At 38.3% G+C, this 13,819-nt stretch overlaps 1 protein-coding gene across 1 annotated transcript; it reads right to left on the bottom strand.

Moving 5' to 3' along the window:
* Positions 1-10,358: 10,358 nt before the first annotated feature.
* LOC149187093 (uncharacterized) lies at positions 10,359-10,865 on the bottom strand. The gene has a single exon (XM_089409548.1). The coding sequence runs from the start codon at positions 10,863-10,865 to the stop codon at positions 10,359-10,361; it is 507 nt and encodes a 168-aa protein (XP_089265674.1).
* Positions 10,866-13,819: the final 2,954 nt, after the last annotated feature.

The following is a 13,819-nucleotide window of genomic DNA, read 5'->3' as shown; positions in this document are numbered from 1 at the left end:
AACATTAGTTCATTATTTTTTGATAAATGGAAGTATGTCAATAGAATGATTCAGTATTTCTGACTATTTTTTGAAGTATGTCAAGAATCATCAATCACTGCATATACGTTATTGATGGTGAGAAGTAATTGTATCTTCATGAAGCGGCAACTACAAATGAATGGTTGAGAATGAGCATAGTCTACTAAAGTTCAAAAGTGTATAGAAATGCTAATGAAGACTAGATCACAGAGATCAAAGTCCAAAAATATCTTTATGTGATTTTATTATTGTTATTTGTGATGTAAGCATTAAAGGATGGCATTATAAGTAATCCTTTATAATTGGTTTGGTGTTTGTTGGAGATTGTTGAGATATTCTCTCAGCCTCTATTTCCAAGTTTGGAATAAACAAGATCTCAGACCACTTAAAATATATTGGATCTCAGTTTGAATATGTAATAATAATAATAATAATAATAATAATAATAATAATAATAATAATAACAATAATAATAATAAATGTGATTGTCTTGTGTCTGTATTTTTTTTCATTAGGGAACACTTAGTAAAAGGAAAATTATGATTAACGAAGAGGAAAAGGTGTAGGGTAGGTAGTTAAGAAATAAAACTTGGTTAAGGAGGAGGGAATGTTGTAGGACAGGTGGTGAATAAGCATATGTTGTGAGGAAGACAATAAATTACCAATCTAATTTAAAATGGGAAAAGGCACAAGATGAGTGTTTGAGATCAATGTCAACCATGTATTCTCATACACCTAATGTATAATCACTAGAATGCATACAAATATTAATTATTAACTTAGAAGCACTAGAATGAATCCAAATATTATTGATATTTTCTCAAGTAAAGCCTCCAAGCAGGGAAACTGCCAAGCGGAAAGAGTTGAATATAAAAATTGACTAAATTTTATATTTGTGTCAAAAAAATAAATAAATAAATAAATAAAATTTGAGTTTTTATATTTGGATTATTAATCCTTGATAAAGGAAAATATAATTAACCTTCATAGCCATCACATCAATAATATTAATACCAGCTTAGATCCATCTAACACTGGATCTATCATGCGCCGAGAGGGATCAAATCCCTCAAGGTGCAATCCTTATTTTTGGAGTGTAGAATTTGAGGAAAGTTTTGCACCTCGAGGGATTCAGTCCCTGTCAATGCATGATAGATCCAGTGTTAGATGGATCTCAGTTGGTTCTAGTTGAGGGAAACAATGACACATTTTTAGAGTATCAGTATTATATATATGTTTGAGATTAACTTCAAAATTCGCATTATGTTTTCTTTGCTTGGCATGGCCATATCATTCTCTTCTTTAATTTAGTCTATGTTGCTTGCCTTGAATGGTTTGTACATATTTGTTTGGATGTTTTGAGTGGTTTGTGTGTTTATGTGTTTGGATTTGGATCATAATTTTTTTGAATGCTATACTTTTTGTGTTATATTTTTATATGTGTATGCAATTGTCTATTAGTAATTAGTTGGTGATGAAGAAGGGAGACAATATTGTCAATAGTTTGTAGGAGGATTGATATTGCACATCTATTTCATTTAATTTTAGGTATCACAACTTCTGACAAATAATTATTTCTCAATACTATGCCTCCAGATATTACTAAATATATCTTGAAGAGTAGTTTTAATAATTTATTGCATCAAGATTACTCTTGAAATAATTTTTTCTTTGCTAATGTTTGAAATAATTTATTTCCTTCAAGAATATTTTGATGATTTTTTATCTATAGTCTATTCAACAAAGTCAAGAAATAATGTATTTTTGAATTTTTTTTTAATGAGTGGCTAGAATTATAAAATCTTTACATTATTTGTTTCTCCAAACAATTATCACATCTCCTTCAAGAATATTTTGATTTGTTTTGAATGTTTATAAATATATATTTTCCTCTTATAAATATTATGAATAACTTATTATATACAATTATCTATTAGTATTTTTGAATATATGTAATTTTGAATGTATGTAATTGTCTATTAGTAATTAGTTGGTGATGTAGAAGGAGGCGATCTTATCAAGGATTAATTTGCACTTTGTAGGAGGATTGATTCTACACATATATTTCATTTTAATTCTAGGTATCACAAATTTTGACAGCTAATTAATTCTTAATAGTGTCCTTTTAGGTATTACTATATATCTTGAAAATATTTTTTCTTAACAATCTACAACATTGATATTAACAACATCTAATGCATTTAATGAAAACAATCAAATAAGATTAGAAAACAATATGTACACTGAAATAAATGCATCTAATGCAAGCAATCAAATGAGATTAGAAATCAACATCTACACTAAAATCAATGGATCCAGTGAAATAAATAAAATGGGATTAGAAATTCAAATCTACACTAAAATAAATGCATCTAGTGCAAGCAATAAAAAAGAATTAGATATCAAAATCTACGCTGAAAACAATGCATATAGAGAAAGCAATCAAATAGGATTATAAATCAACTTCTGCATTGAGATCAATGCATCTAGTGTAAGCAATTGAATAGAATTCTAAGAAAACATCATCTACATTGAAATCAATGAATCTAGTGCAAAAAATATTCTTCCCTCTCTCTCCCCTCCATCTAACCTTGAAAATATTTTAATAATTTACAGTCTCAAGATTAACAACATCAAATCCATCTAATGCGAGCAATCAAATAAGATTACAAAACAACATCTACATTGAAATTAATGCGTCTAATGCAAGAAATCAAATAATATTAGAAATCAACATCTACACTGAAATAAATGCATCTAGTGCAAGTAATTCTACATTGAAACAAATGCTTCTAGTGCAAGTTATCAAATAGGATTATAAATCACCATCTAAAATGAAATCAATGCATCTAGATAAAGTAATCAAATAGGATTAGAAATAAACATCTACATTGAAATCAATGCATCTAGTGAAAACAATCAAATATAATTAGAAATCAACATCTACACTGAAATCAATGCATATAGTGCAATCAATCAAATAGGACTATAAATCATAATCTACATTGAAATCAATGCATCTTGTGCAAGAAATCTTCTTTCCTCTCCCCCCACCTTCATATATATCTATATCTCCCTTCATCTCTCCTTCTTTGTCTCTCTATCTCACTCCCCCAAACACACACGCTCCCTCTCTCCATATATATATCCCTCTGTCCCTCCCTCTCTCTATCTCTCTCTTCTTCCCTCTCTTTAACTCCCATCTATATCTATATCTCCCTATGTCTCTCCTTTGTCTCTCTATATCACCCCCAAAGCATACACACTATTTCTCCATATCTATTTATCTTTCCCTCCCTGTTACTCTCCCTCTCCCTCTCGCCCCTTCTATTTCTCTTCCCTCCTCCTTTCCTCTCTCCCTCTCTCTCTTTGCCTTCTCTCTCTCTCTCTCTCTCTCTCTCTCCACTTTTCTCTTAGTATTTCTTTCTTCTTATCTACCTCTCTCTTCCCCTCCAACTCCCTCTCTCTCCCTCCCTCTCTCCTCTCTACATGTCCTCTCTCTCTTCCTTCCTCTCTGTCCCTTTATCTCCCACCTCACTCTATCTCCCCCTGCCACCCCTCTCTCTCTTCACCCTCCAACTCTATCACTATCTCCCTCCCTCTCTCCTCTCTCTTTATCTCCCCCCTTCCTTCCATATCTCCTTCTTTGTCTCTCTATCTCACACCAAAACACACACGCTCTCTCTCCATATCTCCCTTATCACTACCTCTCTCTCTCTCTCCACTTTTATCTCTCTATGTATTTCTTCTTGACTCCCTCTCTCCCCTCCAACTCCATCTCTCTATCCCTCCCTCTCTCCTCCTCTCTCTCAAGTCCTCTCTCTAGTCATTCCCCTCTCCCTTTCTCTCCTACTTTTCTCTCTATCCTCCGATCTCTCTCTCTCTCTCTTCCCTCTAACGTTGTCACTATCTCTCTCCCTCACCCTCTCTCTCCCCTTCTTTATCTGCCCTCCAACCTTGTCACTATCTCTCCCCCTCCATATTTGTGTCTCCCCCTCTCTCTCTCTTACCCTTCTCTCCCTCTCTCACTCCTCTCTTTCTCTCTCTTCATTCCTCCTCTTCCCTCTCCTTCATTGTATCTCCTCCTCTCCCTTGTCACTCCCCCTATCTCTCCACCTCTATCACTCTATGTCTTTGTTCTTCCCTCCATATATATCTAGAGTTAATATATATTATAATATAACAAATTAAATATTATATTAAATTTAATATTGCATTAATCCAAAGTTATTAAATTTAATAATATTAATATTAAATATAATATCAATATTATAATATCAATATTGGATTTAATGTTGTTTTTTACACGGGATGATAAAAAAATTATAATAAAGCTACATCAAATTAATATTTTTAAATATTACAACTTGGATGTGGAAATATTTAGGTCGTTAAAGCTTTTGATATATCCCTAGGATATGGCTTTTCTTCTTAAAGATTCATTTTACAAATGTTTAGTTACAACAAATATTAAAAGATGTTGGAGCAAGATTCTAGATTCTTTGTGTTCAATTAACCTTTTTCCTTTGATTTAAGAAATGACATTTGCTTAAGAAAAGAGTAAAAATGTTTAAAATTTTACTTAATTTGGAATTTTAACGTGGCAAAAAAATTTGTTAAAGGTAAATTTATGATCCACTCTAATTCAATTATATGATAAAGGAACTACTAAAAGCATGAGACAATTTACTATCCATTCAAATACATAGTTATATTTTAATAATTAATCTTAATCTATTAATAAGATTAAAAAGTTACATATAATTTAAAATTGGTAGACATTAACGAAATTTATTTTTAGTATTTTTTGATGACATCACATACTTACACATCTGTATCATATTAAGTTGTAAAATAGGCATCTTCGACACAATAATATATATATAATTTTGTATATTAAAGGTTAAATATTAATATTTTAAAGTAGTTTTTCTAAAATAAATTTCATTATTTTGATGGTCTATGTTTGTAAGTTGCATAACAAAGGAGACTACTCAATTGTCGCCGACAAGCAAACTATTGGTAAGCAATAGTTTTATAATGTATAAACTGCTTTCATATGTTGAGTTATCAGTTCTCGTCTTATCTTAGATCTATAACACAGGTTGATGCTTACAATATTCTGCCAATGTAGGTATACAAATTCAACGCGGATCATTAGAGATCACTATGCAATAAACGATGTCTCTACTACCAATCTGTGATAGATGTGAAATGTTAATGTTCTACATGGAATAAGAAGAAAGCCCAAATAATCATGTTTTGCATGTAATGCAAACAATCAAGCAGATTATCGGTATGCAAGTTACTGTTGTTTTTATATTATAATTGATATATGAATTATGATAAATGATGTAAGAAGTACGTATTATTTCTGGGCTAATGTTTCAATCATATCTCGCATTACATTATAATTGATTAAAGAAATATGTATCCCCGGAATATGTGGAGGAACAACTGAGTGCTCCATGAGCACAAATTTGTATCTTTTCGTGTTGAGTTTTATTTACACATTGATGTTTATTAAATATTAAAATTAATTTATTAGATTGAAATCTGTACAATATATTGTTTTAGATTTAATTGTTTTTTAATGTGGTTGAGTGTTTTTTTTGTGTAAATCAACAGATGTATATTATATCACAAAGTTACATAAGATACAAAAAGTCTGTATGAACAGACATAGAAAGCACTTCCAACTTGTTCGACCAAAATGACTAGCAGAACCTGATCCCGCAACTTCAGAACAGAGGCTAACCATGCAGGGCTGCCTAACATAGGACACAAAATGAGAGAGGGTTTGGAGGACCTCATAACTAAGACAGAAAGAGACATTAGAGAAAAACAAAGAGCCTTGAAGCTATTACAGCTCCAATACCACATAATCCTTGTTGGTGTTACTTGGGGCAGCCATTGCAGTAACTATATCTGGCTTCGAAATCCTTTGAGGAATGGGGCGCTTCACCGTGCTGGTGTCGGTTTCCTCCGCCGGGACGTCAACAGCAATATTTGTTCCCTGATGGATGGAGAGCTTGAGGAGTCTGGTGAGAGCTCCCAGATTATGCGACAGCATTCTGAGTTCCTGAGTCAAAGCACTAATGCTGAACTCCATGGCGTCTAACCTTGTTGTGTTTCCAACTGAAACGAGCGAAGTGGCTTGGTGCGCATCCTTTATTGCTTCTGCCTGCATGCTGAGCGCTTTGGCCAGCATGGTTTTCATGCACCACATTTCACTTTGAGTTCTTACGAATTGCGTGGCTCTGGTGTCCGTGGTGCTTGGGTCCACAATCCAGTCTATTTCCTTCTCCATTGCTTGAATGTCCAGCTTTTCTTCTTCCTCGATGACCGTAGCTTCAAGCTCTACAATTTTTTGTTTCTATTTCCTAGAGACTGAGGTCTCATAAACCTCACAAGATTTTTCCAAGTCTCGATTAGCAGACTTATTACAACTGCCCTCCTTTGCCATTGTGTTGTTGCAGGTGTTGGCATGGGTTGAAGGGACTGTGGGCTTCCTGATAGAGTTTAGATTGCCAAGAATCGAGCGAGGAGAATGCGATGTCTTGGTTTCCTAGTGGATTACCTTAGTTATAGCTAGAGGTTGAATGTTCTGGATTGAGATCTCCCGCTCCGCCTTCTGAGATCCGTTGTTCTTGTCATAATAAATCTTGTTTGGATTTCCATGCACCTTCTCATGATTTCGATCCAGAGCCATTACTCTGCCACACTTGTGGTTGCTGGTTGAATGCCATGTGTCTTCATCTGCTTCTTGTTGACTGTGCCGATCATTCTTTTTGTAGATTGTACTCCCCGTCTGATATCCTTCATCTTTTTGGGTGATCTTCCACCCTACCTCAGGTACCCCATTGGACTGTCACTAGTGGTACCTTCGTTTGGAAATAATTGTATGGTTAGTCCACATAAGTTACTGATGAGCCATATCCTGCAGCCCGTCCTCCGCTCTCGATCCTCCTGTAAGGTCTTGCCTCGAGATGAGAGTGCACTAATTCCTAAGATCGTTTCCTGTGATGTCTTGCCAACAAGTGTCATTGATCTCCATTGGATGATCGACTCCGTGGTTCGCAAGGTTGTCCACTAAGACATTCACCTTTCACCTAACTGCTTGTAGAACAATGTTGCTGAGGGAGGAGAGATGTTTCGCAATGAGCATTGTGACCATGGCTAATCTCCAGTGCTTTGTAACTTTCTCCGGCCGCGTGCCATTTTTCATTCTCCTTGCCACAGTGATGGCCAAGAGAGAATCTCCTTCCACTATTACAGAGCCTTTACCCAGACGAATGAGGACGCGCAACCCCTGTTCCAGGGCTGCGAATTCTGCTTCATTGTTGGTGGCCTCCCCAAATGCTTTGTAGAAAATGTGAAGGATTTCTCCTCTGTCATTACGGATGATGCCTCCAAGCCCTACAGGACCAGGGTTGCCCCTGGAGGCCCCGTCAAAATTCAATTTGCAGAACCCCGGGATGGGGGGCAGCCAGGCCGAAGGGGAGGGAGCTGGCTGAGGGTGGTTTGCTTGAGCCCAGTTACCCGACAGACCATTCATGCCAAACAACAGTAGGATGCGTGAATCATTAGGGGTGAGCAAATTGGCCTGCTCAGCTTTGCAGTTGGTAAGGGTAGTCTCTTTTAAACTTTGCATTATTACTGTTTTGATGGTTTCAAGCTACCTGGCTTCTTTTTGAAAAATTCATCTATTCCTCTCTTTCCAAGTGGTCCAGACTATAAAACTGGGGTAGAGCCTCCAAAGGGTGTTAACCATATTACAACTAGAATACTTGGTGCGCCAATTCGCAATGGAGTCTTGAATAGAATCCCTGTGTCTGTCTATTTGTTTGAATATTTCCTTCATCCAATCCCAAATATTATTGGTCTAGTCACAATCGTTAAGGAGATGGTTCATTGTTTCCTCCTCCTTTTCACAGAGGGGGCATCTGGATGGCCCAATAAAGCCCCTTTTCACTAAATTCTCCCAGGTGAGGATTTTGTGATGCATGAGAAGCCATAGAAAAGACTTTATTTTTGGCTAGAGTGTGTTGTCCCAGACATTAGAGTACCAAGCTACTTTGTCTTCGAGGTCCTTGTGCTCGAGATACATTCTGGCCTCCTTGAGGTTGAAGGTTCCCCCATCGAGTTTTCCCCACCTAAGTTGGTCCTCCTCCTGAGTGTATCGGATCATTCTCTTATCCAAAGTGGAGATTAGGGTGCTGAGGAGGTTTATCATGTCATCCTCCAGGGGGGAGGCTCTAAGTTCCAATTCCTCCAGTGCTAGTTCTCGTTGTTGCTAGACCAATACTGATGGACTTTTATCTTGCCTGTTGCCTAAAACCATCTCTGTAGGGTGACATAATTAGGGTTTCCATTTTAGGTAGCTATTGCCATGCATCCTCTTAGAATAAAGCTTTGTTTCCATTGCGAATTTCCCAAAAGCAGTGATCCTAAATGAGGTTTTTGTTAGCTCTGGCCAAATTCCAAATAGGGGAACCTTCAGGGGCATCTGTCATTCTGATCAGATCCTCAGTCCTCCAATTCTTGGCATTTTTGGCCTTCCACAGTTTTGCCCAAGGTGTATGGGGTTCCTTGATCCAGTGCCACCAAAACTTGGCTCCACAAGCTTTGTTGACAGTGTCTGGGTCTTGCAACCCTAAACCCCCCAGGTTTTTGGGTTTGCATAACTTAGCCTAGGCTACAAGATCCCATTTTTGTTTATCCGCTTTGCCCGACCAAAGGAAGGCCCTTTGAATATTCTTGATTTTCTGGAGCACCATTTTTGGAGTTGGGAGAATAGAAAGCATATAGTGAGGAATGGCTTGAAGAATCACCTTAGTCATTACAAGTCTTCCTGCAAAGTTCAAGACTCTGTTGGTCCAATAATTGCCCCTGTCCTCTAGCCTGGAGAGCAAATGCTCCCAGTGGAGTTTCTGCCAAGGCTTGCCAGTGAGAGGAATGCCAAGATATTTAGATGGAAGGTTGCGTCTTTTGAACCCTAGGATATTAGTGAGGTTCCTTTGGACCACCAATTGCGTATGGAAGAAAAAAACAGAGGATTTTTCCAGGTTAATATCCATACCAAATGCTTGGCTGAACAGGTTCAAAATGGCTTTGAAACCTTGGGCTTCCTTGACTGAAGGGGTACCATGCAGCATGGTGTCATCCATGAATTGCTGATGAGTGGTTGCAGGATAATGATTCAGGGGTTGGAGACCTTTGATGACATTCCTATCCTTAGCCATTTTAATGATGCGACTTAGGCCTTCCATTAAGATAACAAAAAGGAAAGGGGAGATAGGATCACCTTGACGAATGCCTCTGGATGGGAAGAAGGGGTCTAAAGGGGCGCCATTGACCAAGATAGAGAAGCTGGGAGATTTGACCATTGCCAAAATCCATTTGATCCAACACTGGGCAAAACCAAAAGCTTCCAAAACAAATTCAAGATAATTCCAACTGACCTTATCATAAGCTTTTGAGAGGTCCAGTTGAATGATCATTCCAGCCTTTTTCTGAGATTGAAGGGTGTGGATCATTTCCTATGCCAATAAGACATTGTCCATAATTTGTCGGCCTTCCACATAACCGGACTGCTCTTCTGAGATAATCAAGGGGAGAATAGGCTTTAACCTGTTGGCCATGACTTTGGAGATGATCTTGTACAGCACATTGCAGAGAGCTATTGGTCGAAATTTAGAAGGTGTGCAGGTAGCCTCTTCCTTGGGGATGAGGGCAATAAAAGTGGAGTTTAGGGATCTGAATATAGAGGAGGATCTTCCAGATTCCTCGACCACCGCCCATATTTCCTACTTCACAATGTCCCAGCACGCTTTGAAGAAGTCAATGGTAAAACCATCTGGTCCCGGAGCCTTGCCATTGGCCATGTCGTTGACTGCCTCTTCTACCTCCAGAAAGGTAACGGAGTGGTTTAAGGATCTGTTCTGCTCCTCTATGATCAGCTTGGGAATAGAGGTTATGATTGCATTGATAGCCTCTTGTCTATTTATGTCTAGTTCTGTAGCAATAAGACTGAAGTGGTTCATGAGGATGGAGGCAATCTCTTGATGAGACTAAAAGGAGGTCCCCTGTTCATCTGTAAGCTTGGTTATCTTATTAGTGCATCTATAATCCATGGCTGATCGATGGAAAAAATTGGTGTTTTTCTCCCCTTATTTCAGCCATTCTTATTTCCGCCATTGTATACAGGATTTTTTTCTCCATAATGTCTCTTCCTGGTGACATCTCTCATTCCACTTTTGTGGGAGGTCATGCTTTGTGTTAATGGAGTTCTAGGAGATGTCACCCTTGATCCATTGGTTGTGTATTAAAGCCATCTAATCCTCCAGGGCTTGTTTGTCCTCAAAATTGTTTCCAAAAACCTCTTGGTTCCATGTTCGTAGCTTTGCCTTTAGGTGCTTCAATCTGGCTTGGAGCCAAAACATTTTGGTACCTCTAACATCCAAGTGCTCATTCCACCATAGTTGGATGTTGGTGGTGAAAGCCGAATGACTGAGCCAGAAGTTTTCAAAGCGAAAAGGTCTGTTCCTAGGCGTACCAAAGATAGTTGCATTCAAAGAGATGGGCCAATGATCCGATCCCCCAGATGGAATAATATCAGATTCCACGGTGACTCCCTCAAGGAGAATGGTATCCAAGATCAGAAACCGGTCAAGCCTAGATGCAATAATCCTATCCCCTCCTCTCTTATTATTCCAAGTGAATATGCCATTTTTGGGTTGGATGTCCACCAGGTTAGCCATTCTGATGAAATAAATGAAGGCCTCAGCATCTCTGTTTAGGGTGCGAAGCCCTCCCTTCTTTTCCTCGAGAGAGGTAATCATGTTGAAATCGCCGCCATAGATGGCCTTAGCATTAGAGTGTCTTTGTTGCAGATTCGAGAGGTTTTCCAGCAGCTGAAGCTTATCCTACAGCCTTTAGGGCTATAAACATTTGTGAATAAGTATGTGCCAGCTTCTCCCAGGATCTGCATTTCAAGGGAAATGAAAGATCTGGAGGCCTCGGCGTTTAGGAGGAGTAGGGAGTGGGGGTTCCAGAAGATGGCTAAGCCCCCTTCCAGACCATTACCTTCTACCTCCGTGTGCTCCATTCTCTTTCCCAGGCTCCTGCCTATCCCTTCCAGCTTTAGCCTGGAGCATTTGGTTTCCTGCAGGAAAACAATGTCTAGATTTTCCTTTGTGACTTTCTTTTTCAATAATATTTGTTTGGTTTGGTTGTTTAGCCCTCTTGCATTCCATGAGAGTATCTTCATATTTAAACAGGTATTATGAGGAGAATGGGAAAGCCTCAAGGGCTTTCATCTTGCCCGAGTTGATGAGCATTTTGCTGAGCTCATGGAGCGCTTCATTGTTTGTTCTTCTACCCTGTTTCTTCCTATGTTTTGTAGTAGAATGTGTTTGGTGTAGGTGTTGTGCCTTGATGCCCAATCCCTTTGTTGTGCCCAGACCCCTTTTTTGCCCTTTCAGGGCTGCATCCTGCCTTGATAGGAAGAGGAAGTTGACTCTGTCAATCTCTTCCTCTAGAATGTGATCCACTCGTTTTTGTCTCCATTGTTCAACTATGGTATTAAGGTCCATTCCTTATTTTTCTAGAGTGTCATTTAGGTCTTGATCCTTTGTGCCCACTTCACTTAATGTCATTTCCTCGTCCCCTTCTTCGTCTTTCCTCAATCCTGGATCTAGGAGAAAGTCATCAGTTGAGATTGGAGTCAGCATCTGGGCGTTTTGATTGGTCATTTTCAAGGTTTCCAACTCAGATGTGGATATTTGGGTATCCTCATCTGCACCAGTTTCCTCTCCAAGCACCTCAAATGCGTTCATATACCCTTTGTTGGTGTTTCTTGTCTTCGATTGGTTCCTTCTATTGGTTCGGTGTCTGCCCATGGGTCGGACGAAACCATCTTGATTTTTGCTTGGGAGATCCTTAGCCTTCTCTGCGAGTATGTTCAGGGGACATTCCCGGATCAGATGGCCATGTTCATGGCATTTTCTGCATCTGAAGGGTATTTGTTCGTAGTCTATGGCTTGGAAGAAGACTTCATCTCTATATTACAACCATATACCTTCATGAAGAGCACCTGAAATGTCCATTTCAACACAGATTCTAGCGCAAGAGGTGTACCTTTTTTGGAGGGTAGCTTCGGAAGCTTGGATGAAGGTGCCTAGTTTGTTGCCAATTTGTTCCAACGCTGTCAGTCTCCAGTAGTCAATGGGGAGGGAAAACAGGTAAATCCACACAGGAACATGCTTGAATGTTTCCTGTTCTAGTGCAAATTTTGGTTTCCAAGGTCTCATGTAAAGGCCTGTAGAGGCATAGAAATAAGGGCCTCCATCAAAGATGCAATCTCTGTCTTCAAGGTTTGCAAAGAAAACCGTGAAAAAACCTTTGGTCCCCAGGTGGAGTTTCACATCTCCTTTCGGTTTCCAAGTTAGCTTGATCCATTGGCATAAGGCATTTCTTGTGGGCCAAAAGCCCATAAACTTGCAGATCACTGCATGAATATCCATATGATCCCTATAGGCTTGTAGTTCAGGGTCGGTAATGATAACCCTCAGGATTTCTGTGCTTTTTGGCTTGCAACGCCCTTGGTCTTTATGTTGTTTATCTTCAGTAGCCAGCCCTTCTGAATCGAAGTCGTTTAGGGGGGATGCTTCAGCTGCCTCCGCTTCTTTGGTCTTCTTTCCTGCTCCTTGAGGTACCTGCTTTCGAGCGGGATCTCGTTTGTCTTTTCCTTCCATAACTTTGATGCCTTTTGTCTAGTTTGGATGCTGGGTTTCCTTTGTATTTCCATCCAGCTTTGTCTTTTTGCTGAGCTCATTTTTTCCTGTAGTGTCTGAACCCGTGATCTGCACTCCTTCCAATGGGCTTTTACCTTTGTCCATCATTATCTGTTTGTAGGAAGGGGCCCCATTGGCCCCCGCTTGCTTCATCCGTTGGGCCAGGGCAAGCCCCCACTGCCTTAGATCAGTGAAAAGGGCACTGCCCCCTGCTAGAGTGGGTAACAGTGCACAGACTGCGATCCAAAACCCTAGGTCAAAAGTTGCAAAGCCGCTCAAGTTAAATATCATCAGATCTAATGCAATTAAGTTTTATTTACACATTGATGTTTATTAAATATTAGAATTAATTTATTAGATTGAAATCTGTACAATATATTGTTTTATATTTAATTGTGTTTTAATGTGGTTTATCTATAGTGAGTGGCAGTTATATTTATGGGAAAAGCGGTCACATTTATGGGAAAATCTAAGTAGATCAATCTAAAGGGATCTACCCGCCAGCCAAATTAGTAGGGCCTAACCTCCCAATTAGGAAGGTACTTAGCAACGGGAACTCGACCAACTTAGCTATCCTTTGTGACTGCTTTAGATTATAGCTTATGTAAGTATCCAATACCTAAATAATAATGAAATAGAGTGAAATAACGGAATAGAGTGGACTTTGAGAAAAAAATTATGTTTTGGATTTAGTAATTTAATTGTATTTATACATTAATTGTGTTGAGAGACGCTCTACAACCCATTATCTAAGAGATATGTAGGTGTTATGTATGATGTATGAAAAATTGTATGTCAAAAATTTTTACATTTTTTTATTTAATTTAATTTTATAACATTTTTAGAATTAAATTTAAAAGAAAAAAGGTATGAGGGAGATGTAGTCATGTAAAATAATAATTTTGTAACTATATTTTAATTTAATTAATAAACACATTAAAATTTAATACAAATTCACAATAATGTAACATGATTATTAACCATTGATATTCGATCTCATT

This window comes from Pinus tabuliformis, chromosome 3_1, assembly GCF_031772625.1.
Source record: "Pinus tabuliformis cultivar Carrire ecotype Pingquan chromosome 3_1, CPIR1, whole genome shotgun sequence".
NCBI classification, from domain to species: Eukaryota; Viridiplantae; Streptophyta; class Pinopsida; order Pinales; family Pinaceae; genus Pinus; species Pinus tabuliformis.
The sequence above is the reverse complement of the archived record's forward strand: the minus strand, read 5'-3'. Positions and strand labels throughout refer to the sequence as shown.

Coding starts and splice junctions, on each gene's coding strand:
- LOC149187093 (XM_089409548.1), bottom strand. CDS start 10,865: ATGATTACCTCTCTCGAGGAAAAGAAGGGAGGGCTTCGCACCCTAAAC.